Genomic DNA, 14,367 nt, shown 5'->3' with positions numbered 1-14,367 from the left:
TCGGTCGCGACGTCCAGCGCGGGTGTCGGTAAACGTCGCGATTCCTTCTGCTGAAGATCTGGGTGGCGATGCGGATTCCATCTTCCGGCGGGACCTCGCCCCTGCCCGTACCACCAAAACCCGCTTCGATGCCCACGCCGTTACGCTGGCCAGCCAACCGATCGAAACCCCACTGAGAATCCATGGGGTACTATCAAGAGGAAAATGAGGGGCACCAGACCCAAAACCAAGAAGAACTGACAGCGAGCATGAAGGAAATCTGGGAAATCTTTCCAGAACTCCCGTGCATCCAGGCGGCGGGGATTCAAGCGAAGGCACTGAAGACGATCATATCCTATTTGGATCGATTGAATGTGACGCTAATTTATTAATCGGTGATTTCCTCACAGTATTCGAATTGTTTTGTGGGTTTTATGAGCTGGAAGCCCAAATGGCCATTTTACAAGGCTCCCGGCGCTGGAAGCGCTTCTTCTTCTTCTTCTTCTTGGGTTTTGTGAGATCACGTGTGATCACGCCAGATCTCGTGACCGGCGGCGCAACCAAATCTTTGTGTGTGCGTGGTGTTCTATGGCGATGTTATCGGAGCGCACTCCACACAAAAGGAGGCAAACTGTTGAATGCTGGATGTATTTGTTTCCCTTTCATGTGAGGGTGCTGTAGCAGATGAACCCTCCTTACGTGCGCGCTTGTGTTGCCTTCCTTTCAGCAGGCGTACAGATGCCACAACGTCACGTGTGGGAGAAGGGAGGTGCGCGCGCGCGCGCGTGTGTTGGAGGGGGTCAGTGTGCGTCTGCGTATGTGCGTCCGTGGCATTGCGGCTTGATTTTTCGAAGGGAAAGTGCGATATAAAGTAAGTATGACTGACTGAGTAATTGTCGGCGACCGCTTTGCGTAACGCCGGACGGCCTACGGGTCGAAAGTGCGGTTGAAGAGCTCCTCCCTGAGTCTGTGGTAGCGCCCCCTCCTGGCCATTAGCTGCGCGTGCGTCCCCTCCTCCGTCACCACGCCGTCCTCCATGAAGACGACGCGGTCGGCTCGCTCGGCGCTGTCGAGACGGTGCGACACCATCAGGACCGTACACCCGCACCCGAGAACCTCCTCGAGGACCTACAAAACAACAAGAACAAGAACAACGCATCGGCTGACTGACGATATGTCATGTGGCCTAATTCCTTGTGTCCTCATCTATGTGGCCTAGTAGGGCAGAATGTAATGTACCCTCGTTGAGAGACAGCTCAGGGGTCAACTTGTGGAGACCTTTCCAAATAGATCAGGGGAAATGTCAGATTGGGGCAAGTGGGGGCAACCGAAGCGCAGTCGGGCGGGCGCTTAAGGGGTGCCTCGCTCGAGCCGCGGGTCGCTGCTTCCTCTCCAGCTCTTTGTTTTTTCCTTTTCTTCAAGCCAGAAGGAATACGAATGGTTTTGTGGAACATTGCCTTTTGTCTTTTTTTTGTAGCCGTGTGTGTCCTAGTTGGGTCAGAGGTCAGTATCCTGGCCGTACGCGTCCGAGCTGTCGGCGCCGCGTGACTCACGGCCTGTTGCGCGCGGACGTCCATGTGGCTGGCGGCCTCGTCCAGGAGGAGGACACGCGGTTCCCGCACCAGCGCCCGCACCAGCGCCAGGCTCTGCTTCTCGCCCTCCGACAGACGCCCGCCGCCCTCGCCCACATCTGCGTGCCACACGTGGACAGGTAGTGGATTGGAAGTGAATGCAAAATGGAGGGAAAGTAGACAGGAAATGGAGGGAAGTGGGCAGAAACTGGACAGGAAGTAGATGGTAAGTGGACAGGAAGTGGACGGTAAATGGAGGGGAAGTGGACAGGAAGTGCAAAGTTTTTGCTTCAAGATGGCGTACCTGCGTGGTAGTTGGCCTCCAGCTTGGCCAGCAACTCGTACGCTTTGATCTTGACGGCGACCTCTCGCACCCGCCTGAAGTCGCAGTCTTCTAGGCCGTACTCCACGTTGTAACGCAGCGAGCCGCGCAGCAGAACCGGATTCTGGGAGACCGAAACCACCTGAGGAAACGGCACAAATGACACCGGCGCTCCCCCGGGGTCCTAATAACCGGCATTAAGTTCGCTAGGGTGGGAAGGGTCTATTGTGGCGGCACGGTGGCCGACCGGTTAGAGCGTCAGCCTCCCAGTTCTGAGGACCCGGGTTCCATCCCCGGCCCCGCCTGTGTGGAGTTTGCATGTTCTCCCCGTGCCTGCGTGGGTTTTCTCCGGGCACTCCGCTTTCCTCCCACATCCCAAAAACGTGCATGAATTGGAGACTCTAAATTGCCCGTAGGCGTGACTGTGAGTGCGAATGGTTGTTTGTTTGTTTCTATGTGCCCTGCGATTGGCTGGCAACCGGTTCAGGGTGTACCCCGCCTCCTGCCCGATGACAGCTGGGATAGGCTCCGGCACGCCCGCGACCCGCGTGAGGAGAAGCGGCTCAGAAAATGGATGGATGGATGGATGGGTCTATTGTGGCTCACTTTGGGTGAGAGGCAGAATTCACCCTAGACTGGTCGCCAGTCAACGTCGGGCACATAAAGACAAACACGGCGGGCGGCGCGTGGCAGAGGGTAACCAGAGGGTCGCCGGTTCGTATGCCCGTCCGTTGTCGTCGCGGCCCCGGGCAAGACACTTAACCCACGTCGCCCACGGACGAATGCGCTCGGCTGTTCGGCGGCGGCCGGAGGGGTCGCGCTTCCGTCGGACTGCGGCTACACAAGTAGCGTGCCTGGCGGTGGCTGTTGGGTGAATAAATCATGCGTGAAATTCTAAAGCATCTTTGAGTGTCTAGAAAAGCAGAAAATAAGTGTAATGCAATCTTGTGATTCCTTCTAAAACACCACCAGACCGTTCGGCATTTCCCTCAGCCACGTTGCCTTGCGTGCATAACCCGACGCAGGAAAAACCCGTCCTAGACTTTAACAGAGCATTTGAGCGGTCGCCGCCACACTGATTTCTCTGCACTGAGCAACACCCCCAGGGGAGCACACGCGCCCGACATAAAGAGAGGGACTCCACACCTCGACTTAGGAACGGAAGAAGCCTTTGGGACGAAAGGTGAAACAACAAGAACGGTCCAGTTGCTTCGATTCGACCTTTGCGATGACCGCGACCGGACACTCTACCGGACATCCTCGCGTTCCTAGCTTGAAGCTCCGAAGCCGCGCGGTACCTTGCGATGCAGGTACCCGTTGCGGTACGCGTGCAGCGGCCGTCCGTCCATCAGGACGGTCCCTCGCTGAGGTTCGTAGAGTCGCTTGAGGAGTCCCACGAGTGAAGTCTTCCCGCTGCCCGACGGTCCCACCAGGGCGGTCACCTTTCCCGCCTCCAGCACCACGGACACGTCCTGAGCACAGAAGCGTGTCAGCGGGCAAAGCCTGCGAGCGCTGGGCCACGCTCGCCGGGCCTTCGCTCACCTTCAGCGCCGGTTTGTCCCACGGCACGGACGGGTACCCGAAAGTGACGTTTCGGAACTCGACGGTGCCCCGCAGCGCGTCGGGAGCCAGGCCGCCGTCCGGGCGGCGTTTGGGCGACCGGTCCAGGTAGCCGAAGACTTTGGAGATGATGCCCGCCGTGGCCAGCGTGTCCCCGCAGCTCACAAATATCTCCTGGCGGAGCAAGTCATTCATCTCACCAAAACACTTAAAAGCCATATGGAAGACAGCGAAACCATCTGACCGTTGACTGTACGCAGAGCCCGTTTCGACATGCTCAACAATATTTGGAGGAAATCCAATCAAAACTATTCCCTTCACGGGGCGAGGTGACCTTAACTTTCCGGTGCCGGTTCATTCTACCCTATATTCCCCCTTTTTCAAACCAAACTAATAGAATCAATGGCATGTTTGTATGTCTGATTCAATTCTGTAATTCATGTTTTTGTTGCAAGCATGAGAGGCGCCTTATTCGATCAAACCAACTTTTTCTCGTCTTTGGGATGTAATATTGTCTCAATGGTGCCTCAGTAAACTTGTGAAATAGGAATTCAAATGGTCCACGCCTTCCTGAGCTCCAGACGGTTTTCCGCCGAGAGGCCTGAAATCGCCTCGTCGGAATTTCTCGAGCTTATCTACGTCACCGGCGGAGATCTCCGCCTACCTCTCCGCTCCCGAGGCGTCCCGCCGTCAGCGCAACGAACGTGTGGCTCTCACAACACGGAGGCAACCAATCAAGAGGAAAGGGGGCGCTCTGAGCCAATGACGGACTCAGCGGTCACAAAAGTGGGTCAAACAGAAGTAGCTGTCAGAGGGAGGGGCCTTTGCTGGACAAGGTGTTGTTTGACACTAAATCCACATACAAAGTCACTCGATGGAGGTCCAAATAGACAATAATACAAAAAACGGGTAAGACACAACAACAATCTTCAGAGGGGGGCTAAACACACATCGTGTCTATTTTCACATTATGACTTGTTTTTTGATGACATAATCGTTAAAACGGGGTCACTTGCTCTCAGAGGATTTCCCAGTGTGCCGAGTGCCGTTGTACAGTTGTTCAAATGTCAGTTAGTCCCCTAATCCCAGAACAATGTGAATGTTGAGAGACCCTATGTGTGTGTTTATCCCCCCTCCGCAGCTTGTTGTTGTGTCTTTTGGGTTTTTTTGAAACCTTGCACCCGGAGTCCAAATGCCATCCAGGGAGATGACCTTTCCAGTTGACGGTCCAAAATGTACGCACATCGTGCGCATGGTCACGTGGGAGGTGGAAAAGACCTCCGGAAAGCTTGCGGCAAAACTAAACCCTAAGGCGCGTCACAGTATTGAACATTTCTTTAAGAGTATGTAAACCTCAGTAGGAATAAGAAAACTGCTCGGAGTTGAAAAGGACAAGAGGTTGACCGTTACCGTTTATTGTATAGAAATCAATCAATGGCTACAAAGTCATGGGCATTATATATGGGTAGAAGACTTTGATTTTGGTGGTCAACTTTGAGGGTGCGCTTTATACTCGAAAGTGTTATTGCATATGAGAAATTATGGTGAATGAATTCCGATTTCATTCTGCCAATTATCGGAATCGACCTCCAAAAAATCCTGACCGGTCAAGGCCCTAGCAAAAGCCTTCAAACAGCTGCTACTTGAACACACGCACACACACAGCACTCTAAATTGGGACTTGTGTGTATTGTGTGAAAACGCAGAAAAAGGACGGCTTCAAAATCGGCGGCGAAACGAGAGACGAAGCGCGACATAGCCGAGAGTCACCGCAATGACAGTAAAGACTCTACTGGGAATTCGACACACTTCTGGTGCGGCCGAGCAGAGCCAGAAAGTACGGAGAAGTCGCGCGCCAAGGAGGATTCGCCGAAGGCGTTCGGCCATCGAGTTCGACTCCCTCTTCAAACCGCGACACCACGCAGAGAGATCGACCCGGGCTACGTGGGCACGGCGACGGCGCTCACCTTGAGGATGTGCGACATGGGCTTCCGGAACAACAGGAAGGTCACGAGGGTCCCGACGCTCAGCCGCCCGCCCGACGCCAGGGAGCGAGCCGCCAGCAGCGTCGCCGTCTTGGTGAGCAAACCGCCCAGCTGACGGACACAAGGCGGACACAGAGGCGTGAGCGGCGGGATCGGGGCGCGCCACGGACCTGCGGCGGGGACGCCTCACCCTGCGCAGGAGGACAAAGACGGCTTTGTGTCGCGCCGCTCGCGTCCTGACGTCTCGCAGCGTTTCCAGCTCTCGGCGGAATCTTCGGGCTTCGTCCGATTGGCCGTGGAAGCTTCGGACGGTGCGGATTCCGGCCAGCGACTGATGACTCAGCTTCTGGAGGCGAGCCAGGCTGTCCTGCGTCTGCTCCTTCGATTCCTGGCGGGATTGACCTAATCAGTCGTTCAAGTCGACGTTTCGCTGGGCTACGTATCCCGGTTCCGTGGAACCTAAATCGTTCCATGTATCCAAGTTCCATGTAACCTAGTCCTTTGTATACTGGTTCTACCTTTCGTAGTTTCATATAACCTCGTTGTAAGTATCGTAGTCCTTTCTCCTAGTCTTTGTATCCTCATCCTACTGTATATATCCTAGTCTATGTATCCTACGTCTGTGTATCTTCGTTCTATGCATCCTAGCTCCAAGTATCCTAGGTCCATCCAATCCTAGTTGTAAGCATCCTAGTCCTCTCTCCTAGTTGTGTGCATGCGAGTCGCGATCGGGCTCGACCTTGTCGCGGCGGACTTGTCGTTTCTGCACGGCGGCCCCGGCGAAGATCTCGACGCACGCCAGCGCCGTCAGCGCGGGCGACAGACACGACATGGCCGCCAGCATGAGGACGGCCTTGACTGAGCTGCGCAGTGCCGCGTTGGCGTTCAGCGCCACCGTCAGGCCCATCCGGTGCACGTCCGAGTGCAGGCGGGAACAAAGACTTCCTGTCATGTGACACACGCACAGCGGACACCGCGTAAAATGTCATTCATCTGTTCCAAACGTCCCCGAAACATTTTGGAGTACCTTTCGACAAAGAAAAACAGCACTCCATTAAAATACACATAAATAAAGCAAAATAAAAGAGGATGTAAAGATATAAACACACACGTACCACGGGCCGTACGTTTAACACTCTGACCGAAGGGAACGCTGAACTGCAACGAGGCACGTTGGCCGCCTCTGTTACCGCGGTAACCTGTGCCCCAGGAAGTCACACGGCGTGCTCACCTGGATCGTTCTCCTCGAAGAAGAGCACTTCCTGGCTCAAGAGCGCGCGGAACACCGCCACCTTCAGGCGCTTGTTGAGGCGAGCGTGCGTGATCTTGAAGAATCCTGACCTCAGGCCCGAGAAAACGCAGCTGCGGAAAAAAACCAGAAGGTGCGCAAACACAATCGGCCTGTTTTTGTCCCGGTTTTGCGCCCTGCTGACCAAACGTCAAACGCCAGACGATCTTCTGACTTCTGAGGCGACCCTACAAGATGATCATGCAGTCCGAGGTGTGCTAAGAGAAGGTTTTCGGGTCCGAAACGGGTCAGGCCCGACAATCTTAAATATGAAACGTGTTCAATATGAATGGCAAAAATCTTCACGCGTGGGGAAATCCGACATTTCCCCGAGTCACGATGCGGAGAATTATGAAACGGGACGTAGCCGACCAAGAAGCGAGCTGACTGACGAACGAGGAAGCGGCCGTGAATCCTTTTCCGTCCTCGTGTCATTTTCCTTCTTTTTAGGGTTGTGAATCTCGGGCATGAGGCCGATTCGATACACATCTAGATACACGGGCAGGGATTCGATTCAAAAACGATATACAATTCGGTTCAGTATGGGCGCGATACGTTTCTCCATTCGGTGCAAAACAAATCTGATCGTTAACATTTGCACATGTACTAATCATAAAGAAACCTGTACTTAACCCAATTCTATAAAAGGACATTTGTCTAATTTCAAACATGTCAAAGACCACTTGACCCTGAGCATTGTTGCTTTATGGCACTGAGAGAGAGAGAGAGAGCGTCAGCCTCCCAGTTCTGAGGACCCGGGTTCGATCACGGGCCCCGCCTGTGTGGAGTTTGCACGTTCTCCCCGCGCCTGCGTGGCTTTTCTCCGGGCACTCCGCTTTCCTCCCCCATCCCAAAAACATGCACGTTAATTTTGCCCGTAGGTGTGACTGTGAGTGCGAATGGTCGTTTGTTTGTATGTGCCCGGTTCAGGGTGTACCCGCCTCCTGCCCGATGACAGCTGGGACCCGCGTGAGGAGAAGCGGCTCAGAAAATGGACGGATGGATATAATGAATTCTTTAAAGAGACCATAACAATGCACCAATTAATTTGACTGATTTTCTCTGCACAGGCAATATTTAAAGAGCCACGGGGGTCTCGCACACCGTGCGTCCCATTCAAGCTAGGACCGCCGTTGCACACACAATGCTTTTCTTTTTCTTTTTCTTTTTTTTGCTGCTTGCTGAGTGCTGACTGACTTTTTGAACTTTTAAGTAGCGACGACTAGCTTAGTTCAACCGGCGATTGTTGCGTCGGCTTCGGGACGTAGCCGGCTTTGCGTCCTCTCGGTAGTTTCTTTTTAGGCTGGCACGGTACCAACACGAACATCTAAGCGGACCGCGAGGACTCGAGAAGAAGCGTTAGTTTGCCGAGCTACAGCCCAAGGAAATTGCCGAGATGTACCTACGTCCGCCATATTGTCTGCACGTTTACAATCTGCGCCGCCGGCCCGGGTGTCGACGGCGGACTTGAGATAAGGGACGTGACGTGGCATTCGATGTTTACAACTCCCGGGAGAACGCTACTTTGGTATTGCCGTGACCTCGAAAGTCGCTTAACTAGTGAAAAGCGATTTGATGTTGAAACAGTGACGCTACGGAGAAATGTAGTGAAACTAGTAGTATGGCTAGTATCCAGCAGTGCCGCGTTTGGTTGTAAACATATCATTCCCTGCGGAGACGAGATGAAAAGCATCAACCTTCAGGCAAGCGATTCGTCGCCTCGCGATATCCGCTCCGCTGCCCTAATACCGAAGTATCGAAGGATTCCTGGCGGATTTTGTAGCGATAGTCTCGTCCGCTACCGATACGGTCGTATCTGGCCTTTACGAAGGGCTATCCGCTCGCTTCGGCTTATCGTTCCCAACCCCGAGTCTTTCACGATTTGACAGACCTCGGGTTGGGTTTGGCTGTTTGTTTGTTGCCAGGCGACGGCGAGGCGGCGCTACCTGCCCACGGAGAAGCACGCCAGCATCGCCACGGCACAGTAGAAGTCGGCGTCGAGCGTTCCGCCTCGGAGGACGTCCGTCACCTTGCCCTGGAACAGCGGCACCGACGTGTCGCCTGGTGACGAACAACAACCACGCAGGAACGCATTTTATCCGCCTGCACGGAAAGCCGTTGGAGCGATATCCCGCTGAAGGTCCGTGGACGAGCACGCTCTTTGCCCGCACGAGTAAGACTATTCCTGGTGATCGGGGAGTCGCGAATGATGAATGATTGCGAGCATCATTCCCGACTGCCGTATCACTACAACGGGATTACTCGGTTCCTTTTGAGGAACTCGTCTAACTGGGTCCGCAAATTGAAGGGGCCAATCAAACCGGACTCAGCATTTTGACACACTGGCAGTTTTTGGCACATCTTTCCACATTGCTACTAGTAAACAACTGGGGCACACTAGCAACCTTTTTTTCCACTACTGCATGACATTTATGTGTAGAAAAATCGGCCAATTTCAAATGGGATAATATCGTCCGATTAAAGGTCAGCGGACAAAGATGTTATGGGGTCAGTTCAAATTCATATTTGCATTGTAATACATGCACGTCACTTCCAGCAAGCTTTCAACCGTAGTTTAGCTAAAAATGAGGTTTCTATGCTGCGTATTGAGCCCTCCCCGAAGCGCGAGACGCCGGGGTGCGGTTACTCTAGCCACCGCAAGGGCTACCGGAAGCGACGACGTAATTGACGCAAACGGCGCGCTACACTCTATACGCAATGGTGAGCGACGTGTCGGAATACGAGGAGGAGGAGAACTTCGACGTACAGAGAGCGTACGCGTTTGAGCCGATCGGGAGGTCGGTGACGACGACGAGCGGCCGAGTAGCCGCTGTACGACAGAAAAAGAGAGCGGTCGCTGGCTCGATGTGACGGCATGTCAAAAGCCTGTCACGTGGCTTGAAATAATGGTGCCAATATTTTTGAGCACAACTAGACGTATTCAATATTCATATAGGTTTCAGTGACAAGGCACAAACTTTGACATATTCCTCTATATTGCGTGCCCCTCGCTCGAGTTGCGTTACGACACGCCGCACAGCAAGTCTTTGCCGTGCGTCTGTTGGCTCGTCATCTCGGCCAAAGTACAGACAAACTCTTTTTTTCCTCCTGCCCAGTGCATAGCAGCCATAATCGAGTCGTAGCATCTTCTTCTTTTGCTTTGGGCTAGCGGCCGCAGCGCATCATCCTCCTTTCCCGTGTCCGCGTCCTCCTCTCCGACACCGGCTGCCCTCACGACATCCGTCGACCTTCTCTTTGGCCTTCCTCTCGCTCTCTCGCCTGGCAGCTCCATCCTCATCCTACACAAGGAAATCCTCACCTCTCGTCTGCGCCGCTGCGAGCTTTTCTTCTCTTGCTGACGGTTGAGGTCCCGACGGCCGTAGGAAAAATAGTTGGCACTGCGGCGGGTTTCAGCCTCCGCCTAACTACACCTCTGTATCCGATGCTTTCCGCTCAGTCTTTCTCAAAACAGGGCGATTCGAAGTGATCAGCGCAGAGTTTGGAATGCTCGCTAGGCACCCGTAGCCGACCACGTTTCTTCCCCCGTCGATTGACTTTCCCGATCCACCGGTCACGTATTCCCTTTTCACTTGGAAAGCCAAAGCGACTCTTGCCACTGCCTGAACTATTTGGACAACCAAATGCCACAAACGGAACCATCGTGACATGGCTAAATCGTACGACGAGAAATAAACAAGGGCGGGAACAACAGCATGGAACAATAGCACACAACGCCCAACGAACAGGCCGTTGGGCTCGTGTTGCCTCACAGCGCCGGAAAGAGCCCAAGACCGGAAGGCGCGGCATGCAAAAAGCGCATTGAACTGCTGTACAGGCGGTGGGGCTTTGTAAAGCCGTTTTTGAAATCTTTAAACAGGCCGGCCGAGCGATCGCTAGCCATCAGTGCGGGCGGCGAGCGGGTCATGTGATCGACTTACAGGCAACGGTGAGGATGATGAAGACGAAGCCCGCAGACAGGAAGTGGAAGTCGGCTCTGACGTACTGAAGCAGCCTGGCGAGCAGGCGGCGAGCGTCCGGTCGCGGCTCGCCCTCCCGCGTCGACCCGCCGTCGCCGCCGAAGCCCGCCTCCCAAACCAGAAAACTCAGCGCCGAGCACAGCGCCGGCCGCAGGGCGCCGCCCGCCCCGGGATCCGCGGGGGCCCCCGCCAGGTCACGGCAACTTCGGAAGACGGCCGGCAGGAGGGCGAGCAGCGCGGCCAGCCCGTACGCCGCCGCCCGTTGCTTCCCGGCCGCCGTCGTGCGCGCCACGACGTGAAGGAGCACCCACTTGAGGCCCACTGCCCACTGCTCCGCCGCGCCGGCGCCGCCCGCGAGCGGAAGAGCGCTGCGGAAGGTCCACGTGAGCAACACGTCCACCAGCAGCAGCGGGAACGCAAGAAGCACGAGCGAAGACATCTCGCAGCCTGCGAGCCAGTCAGACACACATCGGGTTAGGGATGCGACCGACCGTGATTGTCGTCAGCCATCGATCTGACGATTGCTTTTCCCATTCATCAATTCATCATATTCAGAAACATTAACTTCAAAAACAGGAGATTATTTCAAATAGACAATGCGGAAAATGCACAAACATAAATTGGTTACGATTCACTTCCTGGTTTGGTCAGTAACATGTCAGAAAACCGGCCAAAATGTTGACCCTTCTTTTACAAAGTAAAAGCAGATGTTTGCGAATATCTTTTTGGGAAAACACACACACACACACACACACACAGTCACAAAATCGGTCTGCTTTCATGGAGGACGACAGAAATCGTTTCGTCTTCTTCTTTTGCTTTGGGCCTGTCGCTTTAGGGGTCGGCACAGCGCGTCATCCTTTTCCATGTCCGCCTCCCTCCTGCATCCTCCTCTCCAACACCGACTGCCCTCACGACATCCATCAACCTTCTCTTTGGCCTTCCTCTCGCTCTCTTGCCTGGCAGCTCCATCCTCATCATCCTTCTACCTATATCCTCACTATTTCTCCTGTGGACGTGTCCGAACCATCCAAGTCTGCTCTCTCTAACTTGGTCTCCAAAACATCGAACCTCGGCCGTCCCTCTGATGAGCTCATTTCTAATTTGATCCAACCCGGTCACTCCGAGAGCGAACCTCAACATCTTCATGTGCTCTGCTTCCTGTCGTCTCTTCGGTCTCTAATCCGTCCATCATGGTTGGCCTCACCACTGTCTTCTAAACGTTGCCCTTCATTCATCCTAGCAGAGACTCTTCTGTCACATAACACACCTGCCACCTTCCTCCACCCGTTCCAACCCGCTTGGACCCGTTTCTTCACTTCCTGACCACACTCCCCATTGCTCTGGACGGTTGACCCCAAGTATTTCAAGTCCTCCACCCTCGTTCTCTCTTCTCCCTGTAGCCTCACTCTTCCCCCTCCACCCCTCTCACTCATGCACATATATTCTGTCTGACTTCAGCTAATTTTCATTCCTCTCCTTTCCAGTGCATGCCTCCATCTTTCTAACTGTTCCTCCAGCTGCTCCCTGCTTTCACTGCAGATCACAATGTCATCTGCAAACATCACGGTCCACGGGGATTCCAGTCTAACCTCGTCTGTCATCCTATTCATCACCACTGTAAACAGGAAGGGGCTCAGGGCTGATCCCTGATGCAGTCCCACTTCCAGCTTAAATTCGTCCGTCCCACCTACAGCACACCTCCCCGCTGTTCTGCTGCCCTCGTACATGTCCTGTATTCTTCTAACATACTTCTCTGCCACTAAAGACTTCCGCATGCAGTACCACAGTTCCCCTCTGGGTCCTCTGTCATAGGCTTTCTCTAGATCCACAAAGACACAATGTAGCTTCCTTCTGACCTTCTCTGTACTTTTCCATCAACGTCCTCAAGGCAAATAATGCATCTGTGGTCCTCTTTCTAGGCATGAAAGCATACTGTTGCTCGCAAATACTCACGATGTAACGCGTGGCTTCAATAAGATGACAAAGTAAGTTGAGACTCACCCAAGAGCGACAAACGCGTGCGTCTCGTCCGTCTTCGTTTTTGACTTTCACTTTCGCCGAGAACCACCTTTGCTCCACATTCTTCACGTCCTCTCGTCATCAAAGGTCCTCCTCATGTTGAATTAGTCTTTCATATTAATTAATATAGTCATTATTTTATGGCTGATCTTAAAAGAAAAAAAATGAATGTTCAAAAGCGGCGAGCGTCCGACATCCGGGACACGCGTGACGTCGTCACCAATGGACGGCTGCGTGTAATGACGTCATCGGCCAGCAACCTTCTTTCGATGACGAACTAATAATGGGAGAAAATGTCAAGCTTCCTCCGCATCGAGAGGAGCCAGGTGAGGTGGCCGGGCGTCCGATTCGGATGCCTCCCCGGTGAGGTGTTCCGGGGACGACCCAGGTCACAGGAAGCGGCTGGGGAGAGGGAAGTCTGCTGCCCCGGCGATACCTGCTACCTCGGATAAGCGGTAGAAAATGGCTGGCTGGATGGAAATGATATTGCCGCTGCACCTTTTGGCTTGTCACATTAGGGGTCGCCCAAGCAGTCACTCGCATAAGACTACTCTAATATTCAAATGTTCATCCGATTAAAAGCACGAGATCAAAGCTATCAATTGAAAGCATTTCTATAACCCTTTTAAAATAACAGATACTTTTTTATTGGAAAACAACAAAAAGGTTCACGTTCTTGTCAACGCCAAAGTTCTCGCCGCCATCCTCACGTTCTACATTGTCGTATCTTTGGCTTTGAACGCGTGTGACTTTAAAAGGAGGCCAGGCCTGGTTTGTGACGTTGGAGTCAGCCAATAAGAGTGTAGAGTTTCGGGTTAGCGGCTGGCGTTCGTGTCGAGCGCCTCCGAATGTCAGACGTGGTCTATGAATGTGTTTGTTGTGTTTCGCAGGAAGCGAACGGCGACACGGGGCGAGGTACGACTGTAGTTCAAGTCCAAGTCAAATAGAGTTTTCCAGACATTTGGCCAAGCAAGTCCCATGTCCTAAAATTGGTGACTTGTGCGACTGGAGTCAAGTCCTGCGACTGTCCTCCGCGCCGACACGGGCGGCTCGCGCTCCATCGGCGTCCCGCGAGGAGGCCGCGCGACGGCTCCGCATACGCAGCAGTTGAGCAGGACACCGCGCAGAACCAGGTCGCTGCCCCCTCCGGCCCAGCTCGCCGTGCAGGAAGTTTGCCATCGCGGGAAGCGTGCGCAAGCCCAGCGACGAGATCTGATCGACGTGTTGTAGACTGTTGTGTCATTTCGACGTATGGATCACGTCAATGTATGTTGATCGAGGTCTAGTTTTCTTGAAGCGATTTTTAGATCCTTGCAGTAAGACGATCCATCCGGGGCGTGGGGGCTCCGTGGGCCGAGTATGGCGCAAACACTCAAAGCCCTCTCCTCTTTCTCTTCCCTTTCTAGCACGACACCTAGTTGGCGCTGCAGTGGCACAACTGCTTTTAGAGCTTTTTAGGCGCCTGTTGTCATTCCTGTCGCGTCAGCCAGCTTCACGCCGGCCTTGTAGGCTAACTCCATACCCGTCTCCTCACCCGACTTCATACTTGTCAGCTCGCTTCATCCCGTTTTCATATCCGCTCTTGCTTGTCTTCCGACCCATCTTTTCACTCTTCTTACGTGTCCTGTCAACAAGCTTCATGCCCATTTTGTCACGTCACTTT

At 53.8% G+C, this 14,367-nt stretch overlaps 1 protein-coding gene across 4 annotated transcripts; it reads right to left on the bottom strand.

Moving 5' to 3' along the window:
* Positions 1-774: 774 nt before the first annotated feature.
* On the bottom strand, positions 775-13,092 carry LOC133469131 (antigen peptide transporter 2-like). Of its 4 annotated transcripts, none has more exons than XM_061755809.1 (12): positions 12,687-13,023; positions 10,644-11,129; positions 8,652-8,766; positions 6,649-6,779; positions 6,157-6,362; positions 5,608-5,805; positions 5,400-5,528; positions 3,415-3,606; positions 3,171-3,344; positions 1,855-2,014; positions 1,533-1,669; positions 775-1,107 (listed from the first exon to the last, which is right to left on the bottom strand). In XM_061755809.1, exons 1-12 carry the CDS (start codon positions 12,784-12,786, stop codon positions 907-909), a joined length of 2,229 nt encoding a protein of 742 aa, XP_061611793.1. In that variant the 5' UTR covers positions 12,787-13,023; the 3' UTR covers positions 775-906. The 4 variants fall into 4 exon arrangements, with proteins under 4 accessions (XP_061611793.1, XP_061611794.1, XP_061611792.1 ...); XM_061755810.1 differs by having other exon boundaries at positions 934-1,107; positions 1,533-1,758; positions 12,687-13,092; XM_061755808.1 differs by having other exon boundaries at positions 967-1,107; positions 1,219-1,669; positions 12,687-13,092.
* Positions 13,093-14,367: the final 1,275 nt, after the last annotated feature.

This window comes from Phyllopteryx taeniolatus, chromosome 19 (genome assembly GCF_024500385.1).
Source record: "Phyllopteryx taeniolatus isolate TA_2022b chromosome 19, UOR_Ptae_1.2, whole genome shotgun sequence".
Lineage (NCBI taxonomy): Eukaryota > Metazoa > Chordata > Actinopteri > Syngnathiformes > Syngnathidae > Phyllopteryx > Phyllopteryx taeniolatus.
The sequence above is the reverse complement of the archived record's forward strand: the minus strand, read 5'-3'. Positions and strand labels throughout refer to the sequence as shown.